The sequence below is a fragment of the Hypomesus nipponensis genome, chromosome 22 (assembly GCF_054491055.1).
Source record: "Hypomesus nipponensis isolate SF chromosome 22, ASM5449105v1, whole genome shotgun sequence".
Taxonomy (NCBI): Eukaryota; Metazoa; Chordata; class Actinopteri; order Osmeriformes; family Osmeridae; genus Hypomesus; species Hypomesus nipponensis.
The window spans coordinates 18,954,229-18,975,000 of record NC_140382.1 but is presented as its reverse complement, the minus strand read 5'-3'; the positions used below and the strand labels follow the sequence as shown (position 1 = coordinate 18,975,000).

The 20,772-nt window shown below is 50.8% G+C and overlaps 2 protein-coding genes across 2 annotated transcripts in view; one reads left to right on the top strand and one right to left on the bottom strand.

Annotated features, from left to right (window-relative positions):
• Nucleotides 1-13,660, top strand: part of vwa11 (von Willebrand factor A domain containing 11) — a 21,513-nt gene extending 7,853 nt beyond the window's left edge. Inside the window, exons 2-18 of the mRNA XM_084686801.1 lie at nt 2,841-3,026; nt 3,305-3,441; nt 4,230-4,374; nt 5,011-5,104; nt 5,738-5,866; nt 5,961-6,147; nt 6,732-6,901; nt 7,011-7,123; nt 8,417-8,533; nt 8,847-9,020; nt 9,354-9,486; nt 9,846-9,998; nt 10,618-10,710; nt 11,443-11,711; nt 11,907-12,040; nt 12,178-12,337; nt 12,912-13,660. Coding sequence (XP_084542927.1) covers nt 2,841-3,026; nt 3,305-3,441; nt 4,230-4,374; nt 5,011-5,104; nt 5,738-5,866; nt 5,961-6,147; nt 6,732-6,901; nt 7,011-7,123; nt 8,417-8,533; nt 8,847-9,020; nt 9,354-9,486; nt 9,846-9,998; nt 10,618-10,710; nt 11,443-11,711; nt 11,907-12,040; nt 12,178-12,337; nt 12,912-13,310 — 2,793 coding nt within the window. The 3' untranslated portion in view covers nt 13,311-13,660. The remainder of the gene's footprint in view (nt 1-2,840; nt 3,027-3,304; nt 3,442-4,229; nt 4,375-5,010; nt 5,105-5,737; nt 5,867-5,960; nt 6,148-6,731; nt 6,902-7,010; nt 7,124-8,416; nt 8,534-8,846; nt 9,021-9,353; nt 9,487-9,845; nt 9,999-10,617; nt 10,711-11,442; nt 11,712-11,906; nt 12,041-12,177; nt 12,338-12,911) is intronic.
• A 143-nt stretch (nt 13,661-13,803) lies between these two features.
• On the bottom strand, nt 13,804-20,621 carry LOC146237056 (uncharacterized). Its single transcript, XM_084687302.1, has 5 exons — nt 20,183-20,621; nt 19,728-19,861; nt 19,200-19,302; nt 16,615-19,019; nt 13,804-16,494 (listed from the first exon to the last, which is right to left on the bottom strand). The coding sequence occupies exons 1-5, from the start codon at nt 20,463-20,465 to the stop codon at nt 15,184-15,186; spliced, it is 4,236 nt and encodes a 1,411-aa protein (XP_084543428.1). The 5' UTR covers nt 20,466-20,621; the 3' UTR covers nt 13,804-15,183.
• Between the last annotated feature and the right edge of the window lie 151 nt (nt 20,622-20,772).

Sequence of the window (20,772 nt, the reverse complement as noted above, 5' to 3'; positions counted from 1 at the left end):
TTGGTGCATTATTAATATACTGAAGGGAACCCAGTGCTGACCAGAGACACACATACTTTTGGAGGGTAAACGGGAGAGCTGTGCTACTGCTTCTCCGGTAGTTATTCATGTGTGATGTGTGTAGTTCAGGAGATAGGATGAGGGTACACCAGAGGATAGTGGGTCTTGGTTTAGCATCTTTGGTCGTTCTGCATTTGACTATCTGTTTGGACACACTAAATCTTTTTGTTTTTCGGCAGACTTGATAGACTGGTAGTTTCACTCACACTCCCTCACAAATTGAAGGTTGGCTCTTTACCACAACCTAGTGATGGAGACCTTGAACTGCATGTGAACTTGTGACGGTTCGTGATCGCTGTTTTTCCATCTACTGTCAGTGTCAAGTGAATATGTCATGATTCGGGCCCCTCCCCCCTCATTCCCTCTCCATTCCTCCTTTTCAACAACCTCGGAACCTGCTATCCTATACCAGGCCACACCCCTTTCCCAGCTTCCTCCTCTCCTCCCTCCCTCTATCCTTCTTCTCCCTCCCTCCTTCTTCCACCCTCTTTCTTTTCTTGCCTCTCTCTTCAACTTTATTAAGACTATGTATTGCTGCCCGGGCATACACCCCCTCCTCCTCTCTCGCCTTTACGCCCCTCCCCTCTCCCTCTGTCCTTCACTCCACCTTTCTGTTCTCCCCTGTACACCCCCCTCCCTTTCTCCTCTCCCCTTTCCTCACCCTTCACCCCTCCTCTTTCTTCTACCCTCTGTCTCTCGACTTACCTCCCCCCCTCCCCTCCTCCCTTTCCCAAGAAAAAAGGATTGCTGAATTTATATGACTGGGAAGGACCCACGTACTTTTGAACTGTACCTGACAAACACACACATTAGTGGAAACCTTCCTGTACTTTTCTCCACACGGAACTTGTGCAATGTTTGCTGGATAAGAAGGTATTGGTCATACAGAGGCTGACGTACAGAGGTCAAAAGGGCTTGAGCACTTTCTGCACCTGATCTCTGAGAACTGGGATGGAAGTATTGTTGGTCTGAGGACATGGTCTTGGTCACAGACTTTGTGTCTTTGTTGAATTATGATTCAACCCTTTTCACCACTTCCTGTTAATCCCAGTTTTATATGACTAAATCTTTTCCCCACTTCCTGTTCCTCCTGGGTGTTTGTAACAAACCCTTTTCTAAGTGTGTTTAAACCTGTTCTCAGTCCTCAGGCTACATGCGTTGCTGCTTGGGAAGAGCTTTCTTGTTCCTGATACAGAAGGTAGCCAATAACGTCAGTTTCAGACAAAACTGAATCATAACCATAACCGTAACCATTGCGTTATTGTTTTACACATAAGGTCACCCTAACCCTAATCATGACCCAAACCCTAACCCTGACCTTCCTAGTCAATATAGTACCCAAACAGTACACACACACTTAAACAACATGCACACACACACACACACACACACACACACATACGGTATTGCTAGATTGGTCTTTATGGAACCCTCCAGTCAGATGAGATTGAACAGCAGGGCTTGTCCATCGCTGCAATCTGTATTTTGCTTACGAGTTAATGATTACGGGTCACACACACCCTAATCTGTCATAACCCCACCCATGTCTGCCGCCCAGCCCATAGTCCAGTCACCCTGCTCTCTGATCACCCTGCTCTCTGATCATCCTGTATATATGCTTGCGTGCGACGAAGGGCTGTAAAGAGAACAGGACCGACTGGAAGGAATTCCCTCTGAAAACACATTTGAGGAACCTGAGGTAAAAGAAAGAAAGGGTTCTTGTATTTATACAAACACAAGAACATCCAGGAGGGTTCATAGCTTGAGGGATGTGTGTGTGTGTGTGTGTGTGTGTGTGTGTGTGTGTGTGTGTGTTTGACAGAAAGGTAAATTGATGTCTTCTTAAATATTGATTCTGTCATTTAAATGTGTGCATAGTCTGTTTTAACCGCTAATATACATATCATACATACACGTATACCAGGGGCGTAGCCATGGGTAGGCCTGGGTAGGCACAGGCTTACTCAATGTGTTCTGAGGCCTACCCACAGACGAAAGTATCTCCGAAAAATGATACACCGGGTGCACATCGCAAAGTAAATAAGTAAAAAAAAAAAAAATGCCTATCCATATTTTTCTAGGCCGACCCAAAAATATGATTCTGGATACACTCCTGGTGTGATTCGGTGATTCAGCGTGCAGCTCGTGTAGTCATGGTTTCCATTTGGGTGTGAGTCAGAGAATTTATCTCAAAACACGACATTCCTACGCAAGTTCTTGGCTCTAGATCTTTCTTTTGATCTTTCGATCTTCTTTACTTCTTCCCTCTTCCCTCTCCGTCTGTAAACATTTGAACCTGGCATCAGGGCGGAGGAGGTCTACTCTACGCTCGCACTGTGACTGCGATGAGCTACATAGATCGTTTTATACAGAATAAAAATGTATAAAATACACATCAGTATTTGTATTTGATTCTTTTTCCAGGCGATGGGGGTACGTTTGTCTTTTTGATGATCGTTCGTGGTTGTAGTGCTACACTCCAAACAGCCTGTAGAGTAGCTGCCTCAACACACAGGAAGATTATGTTGATGGTGGTGATGATGTTAATGATGATGTTGATGATGTTAATGATGTTGAAAGTGGTGATGATGTTGGTGATGTTGATGATGTTGATGATGTTGATGATGTTGATGATGTTGATGATGTTGATGATGTTGATGATGTTGAAAAATATCTTGAAAAGTATGATAGTGGGTCAGTAGGGTTGAGAGTAAAAGCAACAGTCAGTGGCGTTAGTCACAACCCTGGTCGTCCTAACATCTCTGTTGTGTCCACCTTAGATGTCTCTTATTGTGGGCGTGGCCTTCCTGGCCCTCGTCCTATCAGACGGCGGCGTTCTGGCATTCGCTCCGATCGGGGGCGGGGCCTCCACCCACGTCAGCATCACAGGTACAGCGCTCCTGCAGAAGGTCACAGAGGTGTGTCGTGACGTCATCGAGGACGGAGGTGACGACTTCAACCCCACGGTAACGACACACAAACAGAACCGTCGCCGTGGTAACACGCGCGCGTACACAGGAACTGTCATCCCCGCATCACACACACACGATACATCGTCACCGTGAAAACCATGGATATTTATATAAAATCACGATATTTAGAAATCTGAATGTACAGAATGAGGTCTCAGAGCATACGTCTCAAAACATGAATTAAAACTGAGGGGGGGTTGACCCCCCCCACCCTGAAAAAACAATGACATCCCTCATTGGCTGACTCCTGAACTCTGACCCCTGGCTCCCAGGGCCCCTCTGCCGAGGAGCTTGTGCGAGCATGTCTGGGCCCGACCGCCACCGGAGAAGTGTCCGCTGCCAAGTTCCGCTCGGCGCTCAACGAGATCTACGTCCAGAACGGGCTGGTGGACCGAGACTTCGCCAACAGGTCAGACGCTACCTTCCCTCCACTTCCTGTTCCTCCCCTCCACTTCCTGTTCCTCCCCTCCACTTCCTGTTCTTCCCCTCCACTTCCTGTACCTCCCCTCCACTTCCTGTTCCTCCCCTCCACTTTGTACCTCCCCTCCACTTCCTGTACCTCCCCTCCACTTCCTGTTCCTCCCCTCCACTTCCTGTACCTCCCCTCCACTTCCTGTTCCTCCCCTCCACTTTGTACCTCCCCTCCACTTCCTGTACCTCCCCTCCACTTCCTGTTCCTCCCCTCCACTTCCTGTTCCTCCCCTCCACTTTGTACCTCCCCTCCACTTCCTGTACCTCCCCTCCACTTCCTGTTCCTCCCCTCCACTTCCTGTTCCTCCCCTCCACTTTCTGTTCCTCCCCTCCACTTCCTGTACCTCCCCTCCACTTTGTACCTCCCCTCCACTTCCTGTACCTCCCCTCCACTTCCTGTTCCTCCCCTCCACTTCCTGTTCCTCCCCTCCACTTCCTGTACCTCCCCTCCACTTCCTGTACCTCCCCTCCACTTCCTGTTCCTCCACTTCCTGTACCTCCCCTCCACTTCCTGTTCCTCCACTTCCTGTACCTCCCCTCCACTTCCTGTTCCTCCCCTCCACTTCCTGTTCCTCCCCTCCACTTCCTGTTACTAACTCCTGTGTAACTGACTTCTGACTTCACACACACAGACAATAATATAAATGTGCAACTGTCAACAGACACACTCACATGTACACACACACATTTGCGCAAACAAACGATTGAACAAGTGACTGTGAACAGCCCACAGCACCACTTCAACTCTGAGGCCTTCGCTGAGGGGCGTGGCCTAATCACAGAGGGCGTGGCCAGCATCAAGGCCAACATCGCCAGCAAGAACTACCAGGCAGCCAGAGAGACTCTGGGCAGAGTCCTGCACACGCTACAGGTATGGAGACACACACACACCACATACACACACACACACACACACCACATACACACACACACACAACACACACAACACACACATACACACACCACACACACACCACACACACAACACACACACAACATACACACACATACACACACACACATACACACACAACACACACATACATACACACACACACACACACACACAACTTAGATTGTAAGAACATGGGAGGCTGTTCATCTGTATGTCGGGCCTTAGTACTGCAAATTGTTGTCGAGAAAGACACAAAGCAGGCTTTCAAAAAGAGTAAAGGGGGTTTTCATTTCCGGCCTTGCCACAAATAAATTGCCACAAAAAAACTTAAAAGATAACAATCCTCTCACCGTTGACGTCTCTCCTTATTATTAAGCCTATCCAGCCCTGCTAGCAATCATCCTTCTTAATGCTCCCCCACCGTCTTGGGAAACGTAGTTCTGTCAGCGGCCACCATCTTAGTTTGTAGTCCCGCATGACCTCAGACTCTGGAGGGGGACATATCCCCTGTCTAGCAAATATATATATTTATAAAATGTATTTATACAATGTGTGTGTGTGTGTGTGTGCGGGCGTGTGCGTGTGTGCGCATGTGTGTGTGTGTGCGTCCAGGACTTCTACAGTCACAGCAACTGGGTGGAGCTGGGGCACAAGGAACCCTATCTCAGCCTCATCCGCCCTGACCTACCCCTGGAGAACCTGGCAGGTCTGTGTGTGCGTGTGTGAGAGTTTTCCGGATTCCAGCACAGATGGGGAGGGATCATTTAGGACAGTGGTTCCCTGCATGTTTTAGATGTTTAGATGCTCCAACACACCTTATTCAAATGAATGGACATAAGCAGGCTTTTACAGAGCTCTAAAACATGCAGGACAGGGTGCCCTGAGGACCAGGGTTGGGAACCACTGATTTAGGAGATATGAAAATGTACTAAACCCATTAAAGCTTGAGATTTCCAGTGAAGGTCGTGTGAATCTGTAGGTGTGAAGCCTGAACACAGAGATAACAGATAAGAAATGAGAGATAAACGATTGTGAAAAATGCTATCCTTGTGTTTTGGACATTCACAGGGTGAATAGAGAGTTAACAGGTACACAGTCCGAGACAGAATGTCTGTGTGTGTGTTTGTGCGTGTATTTGTGTCTTAATGGTTTCTGCATTGTATGCATTTTACTTACTGTTCTGCATGAATTATGCAATGGTTGTGTAGGTGTTTTGTAAACTTGTGTGTGTTGCGTAGCTGTCTTTAAATGGGTGTGTTGTGTAAAAGTGTGTGTGTGTGTGTCTGTGTGTGGATGTTGTGTAAATATGGTATAGTGACATTGTGTGTGTGTTGAGCAGGTGTGGACAGCCCTACCTGCAGTGACTGTGCCAGTGGCACCTGTCCTAACCAGATCCTGCCTAGCATCCTACAGGACAAGAAGCTCACCTCAGGATACATGGGCATCATCTCTCCAGCCAAGCCTCCAGGTCACACACACACAATGTCACTATACCGTACCAACATACACACACACACACCCCCCCCCCCAGCTCTCTAACCCCCCCCCCCGCCACCCCCCAGGTAAGTGCAGTCACGGGGGGGCAGCCGACCTCACCAGCACTACCAACCCTCGCGGCGGCATCAACAAGGACGAGCGTCGCCCCGACAACGCTGCCTTCCACGACAACGCCATCGCCGTGGCAACCGCCGCCAGCCTCCAGCTGCTGGACAACATCCGGAACGTCGTTGGCAACGGAGAATACCTACGGTAAGATGCAGGACGCGTGCATGTGTAAAACACTGTCATCTGGGTGTTTGTGTTGGGTTATATATGAAATGCTGTCAAATGCTAAACTCCCCCCTCACCTCCCTCCCTCCCTCCCCCTCACCTCCCTCCCTCCTCACCTCCCTCCCCTTCACCTCCCCCCTCCCCCCTCACCTCCCTCCCCCTCACGTCCCTCCCTCCCCCTCACGTCCCTCCCTCCTCACGTCCCTCCCCTTCACCTCCCCCCCTCCCCCCTCACCTCCCTCCCCCTCACGTCCCTCCCTCCCCCTCACGTCCCTCCCTCCCCCTCACCCCCCCTCCCCCCTCCCCACTCACCTCCCTTCCTCCCTCTCACCTCTCTCCCTCCCCCTCACCTCCCTCCCCCTTACCTCACCTCCCACCCTCCCCCCTCCCCTCCCTCCCCTCCCTCCCCCCTCCCCTCCCCCCTCCCCCCTCACCTCTCCCCCCTCCCCTCCCTCCCCCCCTCACCTCTCCCCCTCCCCCCTCACCTCTCCCCCTCCCCCCTCCCCTCCCTCCCCCCCTACCTCTCCCCCTCCTCCCCCTCCCCTCCCCCCCCTCCCCCTCAGTCTGATGGGTATAGCCCGTTCCTCTGTGATCGTGTTCGTCATCGACACCACGGGCAGCATGAAGGATGACATCGCGGAGGCGCGCAGGGTCGTCTTCAACATCATCGACACCAAGAAAGGAACCCAGGATGAGCCGTCTGAATACATCCTGGTGCCCTTCAACGACCCCGGTAACGACCCTGCCATGACCCCTGTCTGGTACACACTAGTCCCCTGTCTAGTACACACTAATCTATTGTTTGTGTGTGTGCGCGCACGTGTGTGTGTGTATGTGTGCAGCATTCGGGCCTCTGATCAGGACCATCAATCCGGATGTGATGAAAGCGGAGATCTCCAAGCTCACAGCTGATGGAGGTGGAGACTTACCAGAGATGTGCCTATCAGGACTGCAGGTACCGTGACTGACAGCATCCCATTCACACCCCAAAAAATCGTCAGACACAAACTTTTCATTTCAGTTTTTCCAACACACATTTGCCACCAGGTTGCCGAATCTTGTTCTTGTCTTTACATTGACATAGTATACATCTAGCAGACACTTTTATCCATTTACATTTAGTCATTTAGCAGACGCTCTTATCCAGACCGACTTACAGTTATCCAAAACAATGACGTACAAGTAGTGCACATAGAAGTGTGTATTTCTGCAGTGTTTCAGTCTTCAAGGAACGTCTGTATTTACGAGCCACATCTTGTTCTCTTCTTCCTTTCCTTTCTTCTTTTTTCTCTTTCTCGTCTTTTCCCCATCCTCTCTCCTCCTCCATCCTCCCTCTCTCCTCCTCCTCCATCCTCTCTCCTCCTCCTCCATCCTCTCTTCTCCTCCATCCTCCCTCCTCCTCCTCCATCCTCCCTCCTCCTCCTCCATCCTCTCTCCTCCTCCTCCATCCTCTCTCCTCCTCCTCCATCCTCTCTCCTCCTCCTCCATCCTCTCTCCTCCTCCTCCATCCTCTCTCCTCCTCCTCCATCCTCTCTTTTCCTCCTCCATCCTCCCTCTCTTCTCCTCCGTCCTCCCTCTCTTCTCCTCCATCCTCTCTCCTCCTCCTCCATCCTCTCTCCTCCTCCTCCATCCTCTCTCCTCCTCCATCCTCCCTCTCTCCTCCTCCTCCATCCTCTCTTTTCCTCCTCCATCTTCTCTCCTCCTCCTCCATCCTCTCTCCTCCTCCTCCATCCTCTCTCCTCCTCCTCCATCCTCTCTCCTCCTCCATCCTCCCTCTCTCCTCCTCCTCCATCCTCTCTTTTCCTCCTCCATCCTCCCTCTCTCCTCCTCCATCCTCCCTCTCTCCTCCTCCTCCATCCTCTCTTTTCCTCCTCCATCCTCCCTCTCTCCTCCTCCTCCATCCTCTCTTTTCCTCCTACATCCTCCCTCTCTTCTCCTCCGTCCTCCCTCTCTTCTCCTCCATCCTCTCTTTTCCTCCTCCATCCTCCCTCTCTTCTGCTCCGTCCTCCCTCTCTTCTCCTCCATCCTCTCTTTTCCTCCTCCATCCTCCCTCTCTCCTCCTCCATCCTCCCTCTCTTCTCCTCCATCCTCTCTTTTCCTCCTCCATCCTCCCTCTCTTCTCCTCCATCCTCCCTCTCTTCTCCTCCATCCTCCCTCTCTCCTCCTACGTCCTCCCTCTCTTCTCCTCCATCCTCCCTCTCTCCTCCTACGTCCTCCCTCTCTTCTCCTCCATCCTCCCTCTCTCCAGTTGGCCCTAACGGGTGCTCCAGGCTCCTCCCACATCTATGTGTTCACCGATGCCGAGGCGAAAGACATCGCTCTGAAGGACACCATCGTAGCTCTCATCAGGAGCACCAAGTCTACGGTGAGCGCACACACGCGTACACACAAACACACACGCGTACACACACAGAGAAATGTGCCACCCTAACACACTCCCTCAAATACCACTCAACTTTCTCCACTTCCCATTCCCTCCCTCCCTCCCAAACCCTCCCCACACCTCATCTCTCTTCTCTCCACTTCCCTCTTCCATCCTCCCTCTTCTCTTTTTCTCCCCTCCCCTCCCCTCCCCTCCCCTCCCCTCCCCTCCCCTCCCCTCCCCTCCCCTCCCCTCCCCTCCCCTCCCCTCCCCTCCCCTCCCCTCCCCTCCCCTCCCCTCCCCTCCCTTCCTCCAGGTGTCATTCTTCATGACGGGCACCAAGAGACGTCGGCGTGACCTGGGGGTCCGGGCCATGTTTGATGCCTACCGTGACCTGGCTCTAGCCTCAGGGGGGCAGGCCATCCTGGTGTCCAAGAGCTCCCTGCCCCAGGCCACAGACATCATCCTCGACTCCTCCACCTCCGCACTGGTGCGTTCTCTCTCTCTCTTTCCCTCTCTCTCTCGCTCTCTCTCTCTCTCTCTCTCTGTTTCTCTCTCTGTTTCTCTTTCTCTCTGTTTCTCTCTCTTTCTCTCTCTTTCTCTCTCTTTCTCTTTCTCTCTTGGTTTCTCTCTCTCTCTCTTACAACTTTGTAAACTTACACACAAACGTGTAAGTCTGAAAATGTGTACAAATGGGTGATACAATATAATTGAATTGTATGTATTCTAAATGTATACAACAACAATAAAGTTTATCTTTTAAAAGTAAAGATTTTTTTTGGGGGGGGAAAGGCCGCTAAGATCTCCCTCTCTGTCCGGTCAGGTGACTGTCGTCCAGCGGGCGAGGAGCCCAGGGAAGACAGAGACCTTCTCCTTCCTGCTGGACGCCTCTCTGAGCAACATCACCATCTACATCACCGGAACCTCTGTTCCCTTCATCTTGAAGAACCCAGCAGGTAACCATTGAGAAACAGGGGGACGGGGACAGGGGGGGGTAGAGACAAACCTTGCCTATGGTGCCAAACGTGCGAGGACCCGCACTGCTTCCAACCTCCTCCTCCGTTACAGATCTGACGTGAGTGAAGGAGGTAACATCTGTGTGTTTTGAGCATGTTTTCACCCACCCAGTCACCCACTCAAATGAGTCAAAAAAGATCCACACAGCGTAGAATCAACACTGTTCTCTTTTGGCAACTTTGCTTCCATGCCTGTCCACCTGATCAAGAAAAGAAACAAAAGGAATTCCAAGAATGTCAACACAAACCCCGAAACCTGAACGATCCTGATGGTGAACTCTGGTGACCTTTGCCCCTAGGAGTGACCCAGAGCCAGGCGGAGCCCAGCGGGAAGCTGGGGACGGTGTTTTCTGTGGGGAACCTCCGGCGCATCCGCCTCAACCCCGACAAACTGGCCGGAGTCTGGGAGATCAACGTCCAGTCCTCCAGCCCCTACACACTCAAGGTCACAGGTGAGCATCAAAATGCAATGGCCAACCTGAGGCACGAAATGGCCGACCCGGTGGCACAAAATGGCCGACCCTGTGGCATGAAATGGCCGACCCGGTGGCACAAAATGGCCGACCCGGTGGCACGAAATGGCCGACCCGGTGGCACAAAATGGCCTACCTGCATCACTTACAGTTCTAGACGTTTTAGAGTGTACTTGATTTATCTTAGTGCAGTAAGATAAGAGATGGATTGTTGGATGGATTGTAAACAGATCACAGTGATCAACATTAAGGCTTGTCCAATTTTCCCCCCAAAAAATTCTAACAAGTGAACCTTTCAAAACAAAATTCTAGTAATCCAATTCATATGACGTAATTTAGACCGAACAAAGGCAATTTATGAAACCAGTGGTTTTTGAATATTCCCTTGTGTTCTCATAGTGTGTTCACTCGTGTGTGTATGTGTGTTCACTCGTGTGTGTGTGTGTGTGTGTGTGTTCGCTCGTGTGTGTGTGTGTGTTCGCTCGTGTGTGTGTGTGTGTATGTGTGTTCACTCGTGTGTGTGTGTGTGTGTGTGTTCGCTCGTGTGTGTGTGTGTGTGTGTGTGTGTGTTCGCTCGTGTGTGTGTGTGTGTCACCAGGCCAGAGCATCATCACCTTCATCTATGACTTTGTGGAGGCGTTCGAGGGTCCGCACCCAGGCTACGCTGTCATCACCGGCCGCCCTCAAGCAGGTAGCAACACACTACACACACACACACTATACACACAACGCACACACATATTGACAAACACGCACAGTGCCTCACGCACACATTTTAAAAGGCATTGAATACTTATTATTGAAATTTAAACAAGACCGATGTGATCAAATCTTGCACTAAGGCTCGATTGTCAATTTATCCTTGGTATCCCGGATGTTACAATCTGACATTTTAAAGCTCGAAATGATTTGCGGCATGATGTGAGGCAGTATGTGTGTGAGGCAGTGTACGTGTGTGAGGCAGTATGTGTGTGTGAATGTGAGGCAGTGTGTGTGTGAAGCAGTATGTGTGTGTGTGTGAGGCAGTGTGTGTGTGTGTGTGTGTGTGTGAGGCAGTGTGTGTGTGTGTGTGTGTGTGTGTGTGTGTGTGTGTGTGTGTGAGGCAGTGTGTGCTTCCTGTTCCGACAAATCTCAAACATTGACACTTCCTGTTCCCCTCAAAAAACAAACACTGACACTTCCTGTTCCAACAAGACTCAAACACTGCCACTTCCTGTTCCGACAAAACACAAACACTGCCGCTTCCTGTTCCACACACACACTACACACAGACAGTTGTGGGGCCCACAAATGTCCCCACAAGTTTATTCTTTTCTTGGTTTACTACCCTCGGTAGTTTGACAAGATTAAAGACACCCATAGTTACCAGACTATTCTCAACTCTCTTTCCTCCTCCTTTCCTTCCTTCTTCCCGTTGCCCCAGGCAACCCTGCCATGCTGTTGGTGTCGGTGATGGGCAGGAAAGGGCCGGCGTCCGTCAAGGTGGGAGACGTCTCCATGGTGACGGTGTCTGGGTCCGAGGTCGTCAGAGGGGATCTGAAAGACATGGGAAACGGAGACGTCCTGGTTACGGTAACCAAGGTGCCTGCAGGGGAGTTTGTGGTGCTGTTGAACGGGACGGACGTGGAGTCGGCCAGCGAGTTCCAGAGACAGTCCACCACCCAGATGTCAGTCTCGACCGTCTCCATCAAGGTGGGGGAGGGACTTCCTGTTTACCTTGAGATTAGGACCAATCAGATCAGTGGCATTTTCTTTTGAAGTTACAACATACTCATTCTGATTAATACTTTTTCTTCCTGTCTCCTACCTCTCTACTATTTCTTACCTCTCCTTCTATTCCTTTCTTCCTTCCTAACCTCCCCTAACCCTCCCTCCCCCTTCCTCCAGGCTGTGATTGACAGCTCAGTGGAGCCTGGTGAGGTGTTCTCCCTACCCTTCACAGTGGTAACCTCGGCAACCAGCGGCAGCTGCACCTTGTCTGTAAAGAATGACAGAGGAATCCCCATGGTGTTCCCAGCCAGGTAGGACGACAACCACAACAAACATTTCATGACAGTAAAAGTCAAAGTTGTATTAAAACAACAGGACCGCTGCGTGTGTGGAATTCCTGAGAATCCGAATTTAACCAACAACTCACACACCTCTCCTCTTCCTCCAGCATTCCCGTGTCGGCGGCAGGCGTGGCCAACGGCACCCTGACCATCACCCCGCCCGCCAGCACGCCCTCGGGCACAGACGTGACCCTGACCCTGGAGGCCAAGGCTCCAGGCGGGGGGGATTCGAACTACGCTGTCCTCAGACTGTCCGTGGTCAAGAAGGTACAGAGGGAGTTCCTGTCTCGTCTCTTGTCTTCGTCTTGTCTCTCTCCCCTTAATGTGTTTGTTTAGCAGACAATATAAACAAACACAAATGATTTGAACCTGAGATCTCTTGATCTGCAGTCAAATGCTCTAACCACTGAGCTATACCTTTTCTATCTACCATTAATGCCTCCTGTTCCGGACCCCACTTTCTCCATGTCTTGTCTTTCCCACTGACTCCCCCTTTCTCTTTCACCACCCCTCTCTCTCTCTCTCTCTCTCTCTCCTCACTCACTCATTCTCTCTCTCTCTCCTCTCCATTTTCTCTCTCATTCTCTCTCTCTCTCTCTATCTCACTCACTCACTCACTCACTCACTCATTCCCTCTCTCTCTCCTCGCTCACTCATTCTCTCTCTCACTCACTCACTCATTCTCTCTCTCTCTCCTCGCTCACTCATTGTCTCTCTCCTCTCCATTTTTCTCTCTCTTTCTCTCTCTCTCTCACTCACTCACTCATTCTCTCTCCTCTCTCTCCCTCTCCTCTCTCTCTCCTCACTCACTCATTCTCTCCCTCTCTCTCTCTCTCCCCAGATCACAGACTTCACCCCACCCCAGTGTAAGTTGGTCAGCGTAGAGGCGGACCACTGTCCCTTTAACTGCCCCACCGACACCACCCTTCGCTGGGGGCTCTCCGCCAACATCTCCGACGGCAACGGCACCGGCATCAAGAGCCTCACCCTGCGCCAGGGCACCGGCAACCTCACCCTCACCTTGCTTAGCGACCCCGTCGTCACGGCGACCTACGACGCCTCCTGCTGCTCCCAGGTGTTCGAGCTGGTCACCGTGGACAACGTGGGGAACGTGGGGAACTGTTTCCACTCCATAGTGCGTTCTTCTGGCCCCGCCCCCCTGGCTCTGTCCCTCCCCTTGCTGGTGTGTCTGCTAGGCTCCGCCCTCACACCTCTGAGAGACCTCTTCCTGCTTCTGTAGGCCTGGGATTGGCTAGCCGTTCTACTGACTTCGCCTTCACTGCCTCCCTATTGGCCAGAATGACAACATCGAGTGCCTGGCGACCTCTAGTGTCTTAAACTGCCAAATAGATTTTGTAGGGAAATGCTTTATTTATGCTTTAAAGAGAAAATGATTTATTTTTGTGCTTAAGCTTCCCATCGTAATTTTTGGGGGCATTGTCTCCGTTGAGGGATACTGTGTGACTATCGCAAGTTATACTGAAGTCTGTTCTTCGCCTACCTACCTAAGAAATCGTCTCCACAAAATGGAATCTGTGAATAATCTGAAAGGATTTACTTGTCTTCAAAATAAAGATGTATTTCACTGTCTTTCATTTGTGTTTGTTTAAATCTGAGGAAACAACTCAGAAAACAATCTCCTATGGTGTTTAGAAGCTAATAAGAGGACAGCAATATTAGTGTAAACAAATCTTTAAAACAATCGTTTCAACTTTATACAAGAAAAATCTGCATTTGCAACCGCCGAAAGATAAGTTTATAATTATATCAAGTACAAAGTTATTGACTCAATGTAAAAATGTTTTCCATTTTAATTCACAGTTTTCTGAACACATTTTCCAAAAAATAAATGCAAAATTCATTTTTTTACACATTTAAGAGTAGTTTACAAAACAGTATGACCAAATGTACACATTTACAAAGTTAAAATGTGTTTAAACATGTCTTGAGGCTCCTTGCGTTGCAATACAATGCATCGCAGGCTTGGATAAACAAATTAATGTTAAAAACTAAACGGTACGAGCAGGATTTGTGATTATTGGGTCCAAAGATCCAAGAATAGCTGCCATACATTTTCGAATTAAGTGCCAAGGGTCAGGTTTTACCAACCAGATCCTGAATTGTACAGTCAAACTCTCTGAATCCTGATTCAGACAATTTCATAGGAACATTTGTTTTATAATAATTGTGGAACATTCTGTACAAAAACCTCGAGGTGGACTCATTACTAAATACTTGTCCACAGCAATGGGCATGTTACTGATTAACAAATCTTTTTTACGAATGATATAATTTATCATTTCTAAATCTTACATCAAGAAAGATGATACAGGATTTAAAATAAATAGAATACAATATGACCGGATAAACGGATGAAGCAGAATGGCAGTCCTCACTGTAACTAGCGCGCATGTCTGTGCTGTAATGGGACAGCTTGTGTGTTTTTATCAACTAAACATGAAAAAATAGGCTTTCCCAATGCATTCCTCAGCATTCTGTGTCATTCATGATTGTATTCAAATGAACTATAAACTGACTTCCACATCATGTTTGGCTGTGGTCACACAAAGCCCTTTTTCATACCACACCTCCCTCGAACTTCTATCAAATGTTTGCAAAAAAGCAATGACGGTACTTGAAAAAACTCAAAGATCTTGGGTGAAACCACAGATGTGTACATCTGCTTCCTGCACACGAGACAACCACAGCTGTGATTGCCCCATTTACCTTGTTCTGGAAGTACAAGTGAAATATGTTCACTTAAAATGGGGATTTCTTTTCGTTACTTAGCACAAGTGGAGTGAATGTGGCCCATTGAAACTAGTTCACACTTCCCCAACAAACACCAATCATTCTACTGTTGTCTGTGTGGTTTGAAATAAAATAACTGGCATTGTAACACCGCCTCAACAAACGCCGACAGTTATTTCACACCAAACCAACACAACCCAACACATGTTGGCATTTGTTGGAGCAGTGTGAAAATAACAGTTATATTTCCAAACATTCTAACCCCGACAGCCAACAGTAGAATGTTTGATGTTTCTTAGACATTGTTGGTGCAGTGTGAACTGGCCTGATGAGCTCAGTGTGTGTGCGTGTTCATCACGCAACTAGCCCTGGTGCCCCTCCCCCAACCTGTGCACGTTCTTCAGGTGTTTCTTCAGGTGCCCAGACTGGGTGAACGTCTTCCCGCACTGAGGGCAGCGATGTGGTTTCTCCCCTGTGTGGATCAGTTTGTGCCTCTTCAGGTTGTTATAGTCCAGGAAGCCCTTCCCGCAGAACGGGCACCAGTGCCTCTTCTCTCCGTTGTGCCAGCGCAGGTGGACGTTCAACTCCACTTTCCTCTTGAACTTCTTCTCGCACAAAAGGCAGTGGAAGGGTTTCTCCCCCGTGTGGACCCTCAGGTGGGCCTCCACATCCCTCTGGGTGAAGAAGCCCTTGCTGCACACCTGGCAGGTGAAAGGCCTCAGGTGCCCGTGGACCATCTGGAGGTGCTTGGTCAGGCCGAAGCGGTACGTGAACGTCTTGCTGCACTGTGGACACTCGTGGCTCTCGCCGCTGTGCACCCGGCCGTGTCGGTTCAGGCCCTTGGCGTCCGGGAAGCCCTTGCCGCAGAGCGTGCAGAAGAACGGCCGGTCCCCGGTGTGCTGGCTCACGTGGCTCTCCAGCGCCGCCGTGCTGCTGAGGACGCGGCCGCAAGCGCCGCACTGGTTCTTCAACAGGCGGTTGCCGATGCGCTGCAGCGGTTGGCTCGGCGAATTGGGATCGTCCTGTGGCGGCTCTTTGTCGGGGGTGTGCGGCTGCGGGGATGTTTTGGTGGAAGCGGCGGTGGTGTGGCGGAGGGTGGCGGATCTGGGGGTTGGGCTGCGAGGGGAGGGAGGAGAGCGCTTGTGACTGGAGCGAGAGGTTGTGGGTGGCGGGGTGGAGGGGGAGCAGTACTGAGGCATGCTTGAGCAAGGGCTTCCGTTGAGGGGGCTGCGCTGGGGGGCCGTAGGGGTCTTGGAGGTTGACTCTGGGGCCTTCTCTAACTGGGCTGTGCTACGTCCCCTGGTCGTCATGGGAGTCGACGACTTGAGAGATTCAACCTGTCTGGGCGGAGTCACAGCTGTATTGGCTCTTCCTGATTGGCCGGACTTGGCGGCTGCGTCATTTGTAGCCTTGGGCTGGTTAGCGGATTTAGACATTCTGGGTTTCTTAGGAGCGACGGGGGAGGAGTCAGTTTCCGTGGCGCTGGGATGTGGGCGGGGCCTTAGGCGGGCTTTGAGTCGGGCGAACAACGACTCTTTAGCGCTGGGTCTGCGAGCTCCCTCCTTGGTGTCGATGGGGCTCGTCTCCGTGGCGACCGTTCTGGTCTCTGTGGTTTCCGTAGAAACAACGGGGAGGGGCGAGGCCTCGTCTACATCCTCCGAGTCCATCTGCAACTGGATAATACATTTTTGTATTAAATAAATGGACTGTGGATAAAACATTAATGAAGTAAGACACAGGTGTACAATTTTGAAATCCACAGTATGTGTTTGCGATATAATGAATCCGATTACCTGTAGTGGATCTGGGACTGGATCTGGAGATGCTAGGACTGTACCTGATGCCGGGGCTGAGGCAGGGGCTAAGGCTGGGACAGGGGCTGAGGCTGGGATAGGGGCTGAGGCAGGGGCAGGGGCTAAGGCTGGGGCTGGGCCTGGGACAGGGGCTGAGGCTGGGACAGGGGCTGGGACAGGTGCCGAGCCTGGGGCTGAGGCTGGTACAGGGGCTGGGACAGGGGCTGAGGCTGGGACAGGGGCTGAGGCTGGGCCTGAGACGGGCGCTGATGCTGGGGCTGGATCTGATACTGGGGCTGGGCCTTGAGATGGGCCTGGGGCTGATGCTAAGACCGGGGCTTGGGCAGGGGCTGAGACTGCTGGGACAGGGGCAGGGCCTTTGGCAGGGGTTGGGACTGAGACTACTGGAACTGGGGCTGGTTCCGGTTCTGGTTCAGCCTGCACTTGTATAGGTAAGACCGCCAACTGGGCCAGGAATTGATTTTTCGATAGATGGCCAAGAGGGTCGGGGGTCGTTTCCTTGGAAACAAGGTTGGTCAGCCTCAGCAGAGCCACGGGTATCTTCTCTGACGTTGCCGAGGGCGTTGTCGAGGGGGCCGGGGGAGTCTGCACATGCTCGGTAGACAAATGCGGCAGCTTCAGGGCAGAAACGGGGACAGCTGCTGAGGGTTCGACCGACGCTGCGCCGGCAAGTGGCAAAGGTGATGCCACGGTAACCGCCTTGGACGTGACGGGCGGCTGTCCGGATGTTACACCGGCCACCGGTTGGGGCTGTTCATTCACCTGACCGGTTACTAGACACTGATGTCTTGGCGATAGAACTACTATGCGTTGGGGAACACCTAGCTGTTGCCTTGACGATCCAGTAGCTAACTGAGGGACAACCGTAGAAGTCTGCATAGACAAAGCAGTTGTTGTTTGACCCGTAACCATGGACCGGTATTTTGGCGAGACAACTATTATACGAGCGGGTAATGGCTGTTGCTTAGGTAATCCAACTGCTGTTTCGCCTGTGACTGTGGGCTGTTGTCTCGGTGATCCCACTGTGGTTTGGCCAATTGCAGTGTTCTGTTGCCTAGGTGACCCCACTGCTGTCTGCCCAACAGTACAGGCCTGTTGCATTGGTGATATGACTGTTTGGGCTATAGCAATTGCCAGTTGCCCAGGTAAGCCAACTGTTGTTTGGGCTGTAGTTACAGCCAGTTGTCTAGGCGATCCAACTCTTGTTTGGGGTATAGTCACGACTGGTTGTCTAGATGATCTGACTCTTGTTTGGGTTTTAGACATGGCCGGTTTTCTATGCGGGCAAATTGTTTTACCAACAACAGAAGCCTGTGGCATTGGTGATCCAACTGTTGTTTGGCTCGCAGCCAACGCCAGTTGCCCAGGTGAGCTGACTGTTGTTTGACCTACAGCACCTTCTGGTTGCCTTGGTGATTCAACTGTTGTTTGGACCACAGCAGAAGGCTGTTGCCTGTGTGGCCTGGCTCTTGTTTGCCTAGTGACCAAGACCTGCTGTGGAGGAGATGTGGCAGGCTGCTGGAGGGCTTCAGAAGGCCGTTGGGAGGTGGGGGCTGTGGGGGCAGCCTGAGACCGAAGCGGTCTGGGGCTCCGGCGCGTTGGGGCTGCTAGCGACGACGTGTTGTCAACACAGGGTGCAGTGTGTGGCACATCAGAAACAGAGGTTGACGTATCGCTAGTCAGCGCTGGCTGGACAGCCGGTGGTCCCTGTGTGGTGATGTCAGCTGTCTGCCGGCCAGAGTTATCAACCGTCTCCTGTACTGAGGCTGTGACGATTGACTGTTTGTGTTGTTCAGCAATTTTTAACAATTCGACTATTCCAAAATGTACTGGTTCTGCTGAGGTTGAGGGAGGGACCATAGAGGGTTTTGCAGCACATGGGTGTGCGACAGCTGACTGTTGTTGTTTCAGCAGTTCTTGTTGCTGCTGCTGCTGCTGCTCTGCAAATGCTAACAGCTGCTCTATACCAGATGGTATCACTTCCTGCAGTTCCACAGCAACTACCTGCGGTTGCGTTATTCCTGGAGATGCCACCGCTGGTGGTTGCTGGGCAACCACAGACTGATTTCCCGTTGCCTCTGTCAGTTGATGCTGCTCTGTGACCGCAGACGGTTGCAGTTGCTGTAGAACCAGTAACGGCTCCACTCTTTCAGGCTCTCCACCCCCTGGTTGTTGCTCGGCTCCAGGGGGTTGGTCCAGGTCCTGGTCCTCTCTGCACGGGCTGGGAATCGGGCTCCCGGTCGGGCTGGTAGTCTGCGGGGCCTCCTGGGGTTCTGGAGCTCTCTCGGGGGGCGGTGCCACTTCGGATGAGGATGACTGGGCGGCGGGGGGCCATTCTGGGATGTTGCGGCCAACCAGGGCCCTTAGTGTGCTCGGGAGCAGAGCTGAGGAGAGGGGGGATGGAGAGGAGAGCAAAGAGGGGGGGGTGGAGAGGAGAGTAAAGAGGGGTGGGGGGGGGTGGGGGGTGTTCAAAAGGGTAACAGATGTAAATCCACACAAATAAACTGCTCCTGAGACATGCGCTGCCATATTTTGTTTCTGGTAAGAGGTTTAGCTTCCCGTACCTGGGATCTCCCGGAGGTCTGGCCTGCGGATGAGAGTCGGTGGCCCGTCTTCCTGTTTCAACAGGATGTACCCCGGAGCGTAATCATCGTCGTATTCCGTTTCCTGGACGCAGACATGAACACACACAGTCAGGTACTCATTCTTAACATCCTGATAGGAGGACATTAACATTATTATAAACAGGGTTTGGCCCTCTGGGATAAATCAACCTTTTTGAACTAGAAAAAGTATTTTAATATTAATTCAATAATTATTAGGTGTTCATATGTGATATGTCAGTGAGCACATAGGCAGTAAACTTGAAAACTTGATAACAGAGACAGTAGCCTAGACAAGGAAAACCTGCAAACCAGGGTGGTCAATGTTAGCTAGAGGTAGTTTCCTGTTTTAACACTACACTACAGTGTAGTGTTAGTCTAGTTATAGCTCAGTGGTAGAGCTTTTGACTGCAAAACCACCCCCCCCCCCCCCCCCCCCCCCCCCCGAATATTGTTTTAGATACACGGGAGTACATTACATAACTATACCTCTTGCTTGATGAGTATGAAGGCCATCTGACGGTTGCTGTCGCCATGCGCACCCGCCTCTTGGCCCTCCTCGTCCCATTGTCCGCCGCCGACGAAGCCACATTGTTCAGCAACACCTCTCAATGAAGGAATTGCTGCATGGGAGAAACACTCACTGCTGAAGTTGTCTATAATCAAACGGCTAATCAGACATCCGGCGCTCAACGGGCCACATCGCCAACGTCACTTGCTTCCCTGTTCTAGTTGTGTGTTTTTACGTTCTACATTGAGCTTACTGTGGCATTGCTGATAGTACACAGTGGGTTTGTCTGATAACGTGTAGGTTCAATATAAACCGCTACGTTTCGTTATCTCGATAATAACTAGCAAGGCTCTGATCAGTCAACTGTTTTAGTCTCCTGAAGGCAACCAACGACTGATGTTTACTGTTAACCACGAGCAAGACAGCTACTCACCACATTGAATCCCAACGTCATGTTTATTTATAGGTAGTCTCTCAAGGTTCTGACCGGAATCCGCTGTTTCGCTGTTATTTAATCTGGAATGTATGGAAGGATCTCCATTCTCAGTACATCTGAACTTCGCTTTAAGATCTTCATTCTCCGATTTTATCCTGGATATTTCTGCTTTCAGTTCATCGACCATAGTTTCAAAAAGTTTCGTTGTCTCCGATACCGCCGTCCTCAGGGCAGTGTCCATTACTGTGGCAAACTGGGTCTGAAAATCTTCTTTTGACATGTTGACAGCGTTAGTCTCCTACCCTTACTATATTATATTAGGTGTTTGTTATGGTTTCCAATGCAATAAATAGATTTTAGACGGCCATGGCCTCTTCCTTCTCATCCAACATGGCTTTCCTTGTTTCATGTGACGTAGATTTAGATGGGCGGGATCGTCTGTGCATTTCCTGTGAACACTAACATGTAAACACCCCGATCTATATTATAAATCTATTAACAGTTGTTATATTATCTTTATTTTACTGTCCATTTACATTGCATAGTTCAAGCTATTTGTCTTATTCTTAACAACAATTTTGCTTCGG